The 11,328-nt window shown below is 50.7% G+C and overlaps 3 protein-coding genes across 3 annotated transcripts; 2 read left to right on the top strand and 1 right to left on the bottom strand.

Moving 5' to 3' along the window:
- The first annotated feature begins 2,327 nt into the window (after positions 1–2,327).
- On the top strand, positions 2,328–3,971 carry CSUI_002804 (uncharacterized protein). Its single transcript, XM_068063003.1, has one exon. It carries the CDS (start codon positions 2,944–2,946, stop codon positions 3,286–3,288), a length of 345 nt encoding a protein of 114 aa, XP_067925023.1. The 5' UTR covers positions 2,328–2,943; the 3' UTR covers positions 3,289–3,971.
- Positions 3,972–4,154: 183 nt separating this feature from the next.
- On the bottom strand, positions 4,155–4,874 carry CSUI_002803 (uncharacterized protein; the record flags this gene model as incomplete). The annotated part of the gene is made up of 1 exon (XM_068063002.1): positions 4,155–4,874. A coding segment is annotated over one exon (129 nt), but the record flags the coding sequence as incomplete, so codon positions are not given.
- Positions 4,875–4,899: 25 nt separating this feature from the next.
- On the top strand, positions 4,900–11,328 carry CSUI_002802 (kelch repeat-containing protein; the record flags this gene model as incomplete). Its single annotated transcript, XM_068063001.1, has 7 exons — positions 4,900–6,057; positions 7,344–7,469; positions 7,841–8,371; positions 9,140–9,211; positions 9,563–9,996; positions 10,611–10,716; positions 11,008–11,328. Coding segments are annotated over exons 1-7 (2,125 nt in total), but the record flags the coding sequence as incomplete, so codon positions are not given.

Genomic DNA, 11,328 nt, shown 5'->3' with positions numbered 1-11,328 from the left:
CAGCCCACACCCAGCCGTGACATCATCCCTTTCGGGACGCCGAAGCCGCCTTCACGTAGTCTCTGGACACCAAGAATCATTACAGTTCCCCAACCCTGGTCCGCACAGATCGCAGCCCGCTGCTGTGGCTGCGCAACAACGCGGGACAGTCTGCGAGACTTGCGCGGTGGGTGTTGAGGTTGCAGGATTTTGCATTTGACCTCCAACACAAGAAAGGAAGATGCAACGCTGTCGCCGACGCATTATCGCGCTACCCGACGGGAGGCGTGCCCACGGAGCCGCACGAAACAATGTGTGACGCAAGACCCAGCAACGACAGGATATGTGCTGCGGTCAACCCTGCGGACAGATGCCGGGCGTGCTGGGGACAGCACAACGCTTTTGCAGCAGGGGGTGGGATAACGCCGCATATGTGGCCCGCTACCACCGGGAATACAGTCAACGGAACGCCGAAGTAGGCCGGAGACTGACGTGACCGGTGACGAAACGATCCGTCACCTGGAGAAGTTGGATGCTGAGTGCATCGGAATACGCGAGCACCTGGCAGGAATCGACTGCTAGCACTCTGGTCGATTCGTGCCAGGTTGGCGCCGAAGGAAGTGGATGGAGTGCTGTGCCTCAGAAGCACGGTCCAGCGCACTCAGATAGACGGCTGCTGATTCTCTTGCCGCAAGTCACGCGGACAGCTGTAGTTCAGAGGATGCATGTAGGGCTGGAGTCGAGTCATTTTGGCCGGAAAAAGAGTCTGGTCAGAATATGGGCATGTTATATAGGGGGAACAATGACCCGTGACGTTGTAAAACTGTTGCGCACTTGCAGTCAATGTTGGCAGCAGGCCAACGACGGGACCCGAATTATTCCTGGTCGGGAGCTACCTAAGGGCTGGCCTGGCGAAGTTGTCGCCGTGGACCTTTCCGGACCCCTACCGCCATCGAGGAAAAGTCTCTCGCCAGTGTATCATCGACCAGTTTACTCGATGGGTTGAGTTGACAGCCTCAAGAAAGGCGGAAGCCGTGGATATCGTCGAAGTTTTGCGGGAAAAGTGGATACCGCAGCACGGCGTTCCACGACTACTGCTATCAGATAACGGCCCACAGTTCGTGGCCGAGGTCCTACAGCACCTGTGCGAAAGCATAGGAGCGCCCAAACAATTAGGTACGACCTACCTCCCGAAAGCAAATCTGGTGGTCGAGAGCTTTATGAGTACATTAAAGAAGCCGCTTGGTGCCTGGGTGTATGAAGAAGGAAGAGATTGGGAGAGGCACCTGCAAGCGGTAACCTTAGGCCATAAGTCTACTCCGCACACCGCGACGGAGTTTTCCCCCTCTCCCTCGAACACGGGCCGGCAGCGCTCCTCCCCGTGCTGGACGAGCCAACGCTCGACCCCGCATCAGTGGCGTGGCTAGAACGACTGTGGCGGTCTCAAGTGTACGCGTACGAAGCACCTGTAAAGAACAACGGCAACGTAACCTTTGCGGCGCTTCGAAGTCAATCTTACCCCGGGGTGCAGCCATACCGCCCTCGTAGGACGGCCAGCCACCGCTCAAGGGCGGTTGAGGTGGCGCGAGGTCAGTCACGGCCTGCACGACGAGGGAGTCGTCAGCTTTAGCAGAGGGTGGATGTGCCAGCCCACGGTGTCGGGCCACCCTGACTGTGCACCGCGGCAGCTAATAGGTACGCTAGCGTCACTAGCTACAGATATTGCTATGATAATGTGGTCTACCAGTAGCGACCAGTAGTCTGCACCGGGCAGAGTGCCCGGGAAACACCCGCGGTTGTTGCGCCCGTTACAACTGGGGGCAGGTGCTGGACTGGCGCGGCAGGCGGAGGAGCCGGCGGCTAGGCTGAGATATACAGCAATGTACTAGTCTCCTAATTGCATTTTATTCTTCTTGAAGTGTAGCTTTGTCGGTGTAGTTATTCCATGAAATTATGAAACTCGAGCGGGAGAGTGAGAACGCAACACTCAGCGGCAGCCAGCGATCATCCGGAGCGAGGGCGGAGCTCCGATCGTTCCAGGAACTAACTTCTATTACTGTAATAGTCACTATATTTTCTACTCTTTGCGGTGTGCTGGCGTCTCCTGAAAGTGAAACAGTAGTCGTTGTCGCACATCCAAGCACTGGCGAACAATATAGCGCGTTGCTGTCACTGCCGTGCGCGCGTGGGCAGCACAGCTACTAACCGGGCGAACAATCCAACACACGTGAGAGTAGAGTGGGTCCGTGCTGGAGTACGCGCCAGCGCGGCCCCAAACCGGCAGTCGTGACCGGCTTCATAGCGCAAAAATGCGCTTGCACAGCCATTGATGAAGGAGAAACCTTTCAGGCGCGTTTTACTCTTCTACAGAACCGGTTATCTGCCTTAGCCCCAACGTTACTAGATGCAAAGGTTCTCCGTGACTCCGTTTAGGCAACCGGCGCTGGAAAGCAGTACGCTGCGCGTGCCGCCGGCGGTTAGGTCCCCTCGGATTCCGTGCCCCTTGCGCCGCCTCAACTAGGTTCCTCCCGTTGGGCAGTTGTATATCGCTTCTCTCTTCTCTTGGTGAGGAAGCGAGCTATGCGGACAGAATTCTGTCTCTTCGAGTTAACACATGATCGTGTAACCAGTGACCAGGTCCATGTGGTTCTCCGTTTCGCCTAAGAAGACGGGAGCGTGCATTGGTAGCCGTGGATCGCATTGATGTACTTTCGATGCCCAGCTCTGTCCATGGTTCCGTACCGTCCGGCGTTACATTCCTAGCAAATCCACCGTACTGGAATGTCTGGAGAGGAGGCTCGTTTGTCCGAGAGGGGCTGCGGTTTTGTGCCAAGATAGGGGCCGGCTGCTGCTAGGCACAGCACCGTTTGATGCGAGGCATCCACCTGGCCATCATAGGTTACGTATTCTGGTCCAAAGTGCAGCAGTTTGTACGTGAAGTGTCATTGTTTTTTACGAAGAAATATGGAGATTTGTCAGATGGTTTCCCGCACCTCTGTCTACGTGGTGGTGCTCCTCCTTATATCCGTCAAAATCTGGCCTGCCTCTTGCATAAAAGGTGATGACCTAGATCCGACTATCCCTAGCATAGACGAAGTTGTCCATTATGGGGGGGTTGGTATTGCAACATACTGTCTGGACTGTCTGATCGCCCTCAACTGTCCTGCAGAATGCCGGCCTCACTGCGGGCCCACTTGTTGGGGCCATCCCGCGGGAGCACAAAGGTCGCGGGTATGCAATTGGTGTCGCGAAGAATGGCGCGAGAGGCAGCACCTGCCCGAGTGCCGAGAGTGTGACCCCCCTTACTGACTGCTATGGTTTCAGGGGACCATGTTATTTCCACGGGAAAGAAGGCGTAGTATCAAGGCGGAATCCTTTGAAGGCTCTACCGCGGACTTCCACTGCTCTCGTAGGCGGCTTTCGGTGACGTCATCTCCGGGTGACTGTCTCATTCACTGATCTGCACATTCCTGGATAGCATCTCTTCTACTTTTCTGTGAAGTATAGAAGACTGCGCTTCGCAGGAAATACAGGTAGACGGGGCGGGTCGCACGTGGAGCGACTTCTATCCTGTGAGACCCGGTGGCTTCACGTGCATAGGTACCTATAACGCTGTTTCTGTCACCCGATGTAGATTAGCACAGCACCTTCCGGCTTCATCCCCGTGCGCAGGCTTTTCACGGGGATAGGAGATGTATCAGTGACAAGTGTTGTGTATCGTCGCTGGCGGTCGATTAGACCGCGAAGTCGCTTCAGCAGCCATGCCAGAGTCTAGCTTCGTAGAGGGTCAAGGGGGCTGTGGAACCTCGCTTCATTTGCAGTACGGCGACGTGTCTTGTCGCGGGCAGGGCGGATCCCGAGGGGTGTACATCCGTGCGGAGTCCCATGCCTTTTGCGCGGCCATTTGACGCTTTGTTGCGTGCTAATGTAGAACTACTTGATTACCATCGGAACGCGAAACAAGCGTGAGTTTCCGGGTGTATCGTCGAGCAGAGAACCAGCAACAATCAGTTGCGGTGGTGGAGAAGACTCGTGCATCACTACGAGAGAGATTCACAGAACCGCCCTGATGGATGGGTGTGCTTTCGCATCATTAGAGTTATACAGTTGATAGGCACGGTATGCCGGTGTAGACACAAGAGCTCTTTGTAGAGCTGTTTGCTGCATCTTTGATGAGGTGCGTAGTACGACTGCATTGTACTTCAGACAGATTACAGTAGTGACTCAGAGACAATGGTTAGCAATAGCCACTACCCCAGTTCAGATGAAACAAGCGAATCAACTCCTAGCAAAGCCAGGACACATCAAGAGAACCGACATGGCGGAGAATGCTATTGTACGGGTACGGACGGACACAGCTCTTTGCCTTCGTGTCTCCGACAGCAATGTCGGAGACACGAGGGCAAAGACCAGAAGGGGCTCCGCAGGTCACACCCTTCTGCAGCCTACCTCAGGGGTCCAATGAGGCACCGTATGAGCCTGCGAGATTGTGGTTTCCGTGGGGATGCCCCTACACGCTATAACTTTCTTCTTGTGGTGTCTCAACAAGACACACAGTCCACCACAAGCAGAAACAATTCCGCGAGACAGTACTTCAAAAGGGTTTTCCGGGAGTCTTTCAGCGCAGCCCGGGTAGGAAGAGTCAACTTTAAAAATGTCAGACAATATCCAGCAAAGAGCCCGACGGATATATTCTTTTTACTCCGCTCCGCGCGCACGGCGGCTCAGGGATACGATTCTCTCCTGGACGGTCAGAAACTCGTCGTCACAACGTTGTCCGAGAAGGACGCAACCTTCCGTACCAGGCAGGGACAGACCGATCAACGCCGGGATATCTTGATGGTGGAAAACAATGCGAGACTAAGGAAATTGACAGACGCGCCTCGAGAAGAAACAGATCGCTTTTTACATTGAGCTACTTGACCTCACGTCCTCTAAAGAAGGGGAGGATCACGGGTTGTCCGGATGGCAGCTTCTTCGCTTTTTTTGGTCCAAGAAGAGCGTAGAGCTTTGATGCAGCGGTCAAACTTGCGTATGTGCATGTGACAATCTACCGTCATCTGGTTGGTGTCTTTCTTTATTCCTTTCTTCGACTCTCTCCCATACGGTTCTTTTTCGTTTTTCCTGATTTGCATTTCCATCTGCATCTCCTGCTTGTCGGTTCTTCCTTCTTTCATCCGCGTCCCCGGCGTCGTTTTTGGCAATCCGGCGAAGAAAAGTGTCCGTGGTTGGCCGGCCAAGTTGCCTTCATTCCTCTTTGTTTTTTTTCCTTTTCACGCCATCTCGATCGTTCTTTTGTTTCTTTTTGCTGTGTATTTTGCGCGGAGGCGTGACTGTCTTCGCGACGAGTGTTCCCGAGAAGGGTTGGCGACTAATTCGCTTGCAGGCGTTCTACGCAAATCGATGTCGTGGCCGGGATGCAGTTTCATCGTATTATCTACTGCTGCTGACGTTTTCGCATTGATGCTTGGACGCCTAGAACTCCTCCGGCGTACAGATTTTCTCCCCTCTTGCTTTCCCCTCCTCTTTCTCTGGTGTCAGACATGGATCCGCCTATCTTGCCTATGGACGCTCCTGAGGGCTTGCGAGCTTATCAGGAGAAACGAGAATTCGAGGAGCAGACTGGGGTGACAGATGTCCCTTCCTCTTCTCCACCCCCCGACACAGCAAGTGCTCCTGAAGCTCCAGCGGACGATACAACTCGAGGGACTTCAAGTTTATCTCCCCGACAGGATTCTGCTATAGACGAATCGGGTAACGTTGGTGTCTCTGAGGCTGAGCCTCTGCAACACGATACAGACGATGCCTCACCAGGTTCATGCCGAGAGGAGGCGAAGTTTGAAGAGGAAGGTGAACTTCCGTGGCTTATGTTGTGCGGGGGGAGAGAAGAGAGACGGCCGGTGGACACAGCATACAAAGTTTCTGTCCAGTCTGGTAGTCCCTTGAGTATGTGCAAAGAATCGAGTTCCCCAGAAACTGCTTCTCGAACCAACATCAATGCCAAGTTATTCACGCTAGAGACAGAGCTCCCTCGTCTACAGATTCCCCGCTATGGTCACGTCGCTTGTGTAACGTCCGGTGAGTCCTTAGGAGCAAGCAAACTCGAGAGCGAGACAGCCTTGCTGACTATCCTCTCGGTCGATGCCCAGTTATAGGAGTTTGACAGGGTGTTCAGACACCGGGAACACGATGGGCCCCCCCGCAGTCATCTCATTGTTCCTTGCTTTAGTCGTCGTGTCAGTTCGGATACGCGTTTTTCGTATGAACACATATCTTCCGCGGACGTAGGTTGCTCAGTTGATAGTTACCGAAGTCTCGCCAACCCTTGTTTTTCTTCTCGTTGCATCCACATCCTTCTAGAAAGAATATGAAGTGTCCGGCCAAGCATTGCATACTGATGGGGAGGAATACGGTGTGAGAGAAATCGAGTCTATGTACACCCAGCTGACTCCATTGCACCAGCTTCAGCGCTTCCTTTTCGCACATCCCCACTTTCTCCTCGTTAGTATTTTCTCCCGCGTAACCCGGTTGCCGTACCTATCTATCGTTAGTCCATGTGCTTTTAGTCTGTCTATCCTTATCTATCTATCTATCTATCAATCACGGCTTTTTGTGCAGATATTCGTACTTCATGCGTCCATTCCAGAATTTTGCCTGGTGCCGGTGCATGCGCCTCCTCGCTCCGTAGATACATGCACGCATGTGTTTGTGAATGGTTTTCGTACACCTGTAGTCTTTTTGTACAGATCCGTGCAGAAATACAGACTTTGCTCCAATGCTATGACGGCGCTATACTTCCGCGGACTAGCCGGTAGTGTGTTTGCACAGAGAAACTCGTCACACGTGTATGTTGATTGGTCCCTATTATACGTATGCCCATTTGCCCGCCTCAGCAGGTGATATATATACATATATATTCGTAGGGGATATATGTGTATCTGGTTGTGAATCGTACGTATATATACATATGTATGTATATGCTTACTTTCTCTGTAGAAGAGAGTTAAACATGTGTTTGCCAGTCGGGGTACATGCCGCACGGTGCCAGTACCGGGTGTCGTACACCATGATCCCTAGGAGGGGTTTGTATCACAGGGTCTTTCTTCTCACATGCATATCGTCTGCGAACATAAGTAAACTCGTTGACGGTGAAGCGCATAGACTCACTGGGAAAGATTCAGATCTCCTTGTGTAAGCTATTCATGTCCCTACTATCTATCTCTTCACTACAAAGACGTTGACATTAAACGGAGTCTGAATCACCCCATCTTGATCAAGCCGTAACTGCTTGTATCCTACGAAGAGCAATCCGTTCCTCTGTCAGTCTTCTTCTCGCCTTGGCAATATGTGTATCCTTTTTCTAGGCAAAGACGTCTTGATTGTAGGAGGAAGAGATGGAGAGAATGCCTTGACGTCTGTTGAACGACTGGATGAGGCAGAAGGACGATGGGCTTCCATGCCTTCTCTTCATTTTGCTCGTGCACACCATGGTGAGAGATTGAGAGATAGATAGAGGAGACAGAGGGCAAAGACAGAAAGAGAGAAAGAGAAGTCGTCTTGGTTTACTCAGGGAAGAAGAAGGAATGTTTTCTGTCGCTATGAATCTCACATTCAACATCGATCTACTCTTGCATGCAGTTTGACTCATCTCCATTCTCCGTGGTGCTGGTGCGTTCTCTTTTCTGTCTTCTCTTCTTCTGTCTCTGCCTTTGGCGCTGACGTCCCTGTGTGTCTACCATGCCTTCCGTCAGCATAGAGAAGCATGACTCTGTTTTCTATATCTATCTATCTATCGTTCTTTCTTTCTTCAGTGTCTCTTCACTTTCCTTATCGATTTGTCTGACCCTTTTGATCTTTCCAGCAGGGTGCGCCGTGTCAGGAGGTCGAGCTGTTGTCTTAGGAGGAGAGAACGATAAAGGTGTTTTGAAATCCGTTGAGTTATATCATCCTGTGAAGAAGAACTGGATCAATCTAGCGCCCATGCAGCAGGAGCGTCATTCGTTCGGAGCTGTCTCCGTCGGTTCAAGTATCTTTGCTATAGGCGGGAGAGACGCCTCTGGGAATCACGGCCGTGTTCTTAAGTCAGTTGAAGGTCTTTCTCTTGTTGCTATGGCTTCACCTACGCACGCGGGAAGCTCTCATTCCCTTCCCGCTTCTTCGTCGATCCAACTAGGGGGGGGGGCAGGAGGATCAGGAAGCTTTTCTTCTTCAGTCTCTGCCTCATCTCCGCAGAGCTTCGGAAAGGAAGATGTAGGAATGATATCAGGAGGTGGTCCATCAATTACTAGCCAAGGAAGTTTAGCTTCAGATGGATGGAGAAGCCTTCCTCCAATGAGTCAAGGACGTGCTAGCTTCGGAGTTGCACAGTATAAAGGCATGATCTTCTGTGCTGGTAAGGAATTTTGACAAAGAGAGAGAGACTAAGAGAGAAACATGATTGAGTTGGCTCTTAGGTGTAGGTCGTATCTCTCTATTCTGGGTACGCTGCTGTCTTCATGTACATGTCGTATGGATGACAGGAGGAATGGAAGTGCAAAAACAGAAGTAGAGGAAGGAGGGGGGAGGGGATGGAGCTCCTGTTCTCAGGTGTACATACAGCTAGTCTAGTAGGAGATACTAAAGAAGTTTATGTGGCTCAAATAACAGAGATGATATGTGTGTGGGATGACTGAAATCCTCACGTGTAATATGACGGGGGAGGAGGGTTAGGCAAAGGGCGATATGATGGACTTCGGGAGACAAATAGAGAGCGGTTGTCGACAGACAGGTAGTAGATATCTACTCATACGTGTGGGGAGAGATGAAGTCTGTTGGAGAGACATAGGTACTGTAGATACATCCATAGTGAAATACGTCTGAGTGGAAGGATATACAAAGGCAGTGGTTGTGGGTACGTACATATATGTATTCAGGTCTTTCTATATAGCCTTCTATATTAAAGCCCGGTGGAGGATGGCTGGCTGGGGTGAATGCTCCGGTATGTGTTTGTTTGCTAGTTCTTTCTCAGCATCTTTATCTTTTGTGAAACACGCTGCGGAAGGGAGTCGTGTTTGTACTGTGTCTGTACACCTGAAGAGTGTGACAGGTTTCTATGGCTGTAGGCTTTCTTTCTTCTGCTCTGTACATCACATGGAGTTTCTGTCGCTTCTTTTCTTTGTAGGAGGTACAAATGGCGTGAAGCCTCTCGCCTCTGTGGAAATGATGGACAGCTCAACTAACGAATGGATCGAACGTACGTCTGAGGGAAAGATCAAAACGGCCCTGCAACTTACGAGCTCTCCTATCTCTACCAACACTTCTCTCATATAGCCACCTACATGACTCTTTCGTCCTCATTTTGTATATAGATCAGTGAAGGGCGGGTTGCTATCTATCTATCTATCTATCTATCTATCTATCTATCGTCCTCCTCCTTCGTCCTCTTTGGAGACGATTGATTTCTTGTCTGTTCTTCTATATTTCTATCAGTCTTCATGTATCACGTTGGAACGTCTCTATCCCCCCCCCGTTTTTCTTCTTCTTTTAGCAATCTTGTTCTCGCATCTTTCCTTTTTCTCCTTTTGCGTGTGCCATTTCTTCGCAGTCCCTAGCTTGAATGAAGCTCGCATGGGTCCAGTATGTTTTGTATGGCTGAAAGGCAAAGAACGTCGACCGTATCTGTGTGTCGCTGGAGGTCGGCATAGTAGTCTTCAGCCTGTCTTTGAATCAGCAGAATTCCTAGATCTGGTTCCTTTTCTACCTCCCTCTCTATGGAAGAATGAGAGAGAGACATCGAGTAGTCATCCTGCTTCATCTGCTGCGACCGATTCTATGGACAATGATAAAGAAAGAGGAGATTCTTCTTCAACTACGGGAAATGGATTGAAGGCTGTGAATTCTCATAAGATGATGACCATATCAAAGAAAGGATATGACGATAATAGCCCTAGTCAGCCTGGATGGATCCAAGTCCCTCATGGTCTAGGCGTAAAACTCTCCTGGCAACTCGCTGCTGGAGTTGTTGCGAAACAATGGAAGGTAAGGAAGGAGGAGGAGTGAAGAGGCCTCACGACCGATGCAATACCCCTTCTCTTTCTATCTCTTTCTCTGCTTTCCACTGCCCTCAAAGATAGCGATATCGGCGAGACGACTAGATATTATCTAAGGATAGTTTGAAGTCGATGCAACACCTGGGTTGATTGGTTGATCGTGTGTATGTAGAAGATGTACGAATGATATGCCCTGGAGTATATACAGTGAGAAAAGCTCGCTGTCGTTTTTCTCAGATGAGTCGGTAACGAGGTTTACATCTTTTTGTGTATTTTTCCTCGAGGCTCTACCTGCCGCCTTCTTAGAATGCTTGCCAGTCTTCTCGTTTTCTACAGTCGTCCTACGTCTATACAGACATAGTTATATGTACATAGTAGATAGGTGTATACAGAGAGAGAGAGGGAGAAAACAGGAGATGCCTTTGGAAATATCGTTAACGCGGTAACAGTGTTGGCGTGTCTCTCTCTTCCCAAATATATCTATACCTAGGGCCCTATGTCTTACATTTGTACGTCTCCATTCAAGTATGTACCCCCCCGTGAGGTTGTTCAAATACTGACTGATATCAGCCTGCCGTCTCCTCCTTGTTCTTTGGTTTCTAGGGAGAGCTGCTTGAATCTCCGTTGCCTGTTCTTCTCTCCTGTCCATCCCCGGCTACACTAGGGCCATGCCCGTCGCGTCCTCGATCTTCCTTGAGTCACCAGACAGGTAAGCCACCCGACTCGATGTATCAGCATGAGTCTCATATCTCTCTTCCCTTCTCTCTCCTCTTTTCTGTTCGCTTTTTCTCGACTTCTTCTTCTCTTTTCTTCTTGGCTGTAGTTTCCTGATGTATCAAGCTGCTCCTTCTCCACTGAAGACTTCTCTGTTCATGTATTGGTGGAGTGGGCTTCGTGTATATGCTTCATACATATATTCACACCATACCATCTCCAGCGTTCATCTGTTCACCTGTGATTCCTCATCTTCTTTACATTGGTCGTTTCTTTCTCTCCATAGGCCGAAGAAGCGTACCTCATTTGCTATCGGGCAATTCCGCAACAAGCACGTCATTCTCTTCTTCTTTTTCGCGGCCTGGTTCATCAGCTGGATCTCTTGGAAGCTCATGCCCCCCTCATCCTCCTTCATCCGCATCTCCTTCTCTCATTCCTAAGGGTGTTGTAGCAGCGGCAGCTCGGCGCTTTCAGCAAGTCCAGCATTCGGCATCTTCTCCTGCGGGCGATGGAACTGACGATTCAGCGGTTTCGACCTTCTCTTCATATCACACATTGGGTGGAAAAGCCGCAGGGAGAAGTCTTACTGCGGTGTATGGGGGGGAGG

This window comes from Cystoisospora suis (assembly GCF_002600585.1).
Source record: "Cystoisospora suis strain Wien I chromosome Unknown contig_1194, whole genome shotgun sequence".
In the NCBI taxonomy this organism is placed as follows: Eukaryota; Apicomplexa; class Conoidasida; order Eucoccidiorida; family Sarcocystidae; genus Cystoisospora; species Cystoisospora suis.
This window is presented reverse-complemented; position numbering and strand designations above follow the sequence as displayed.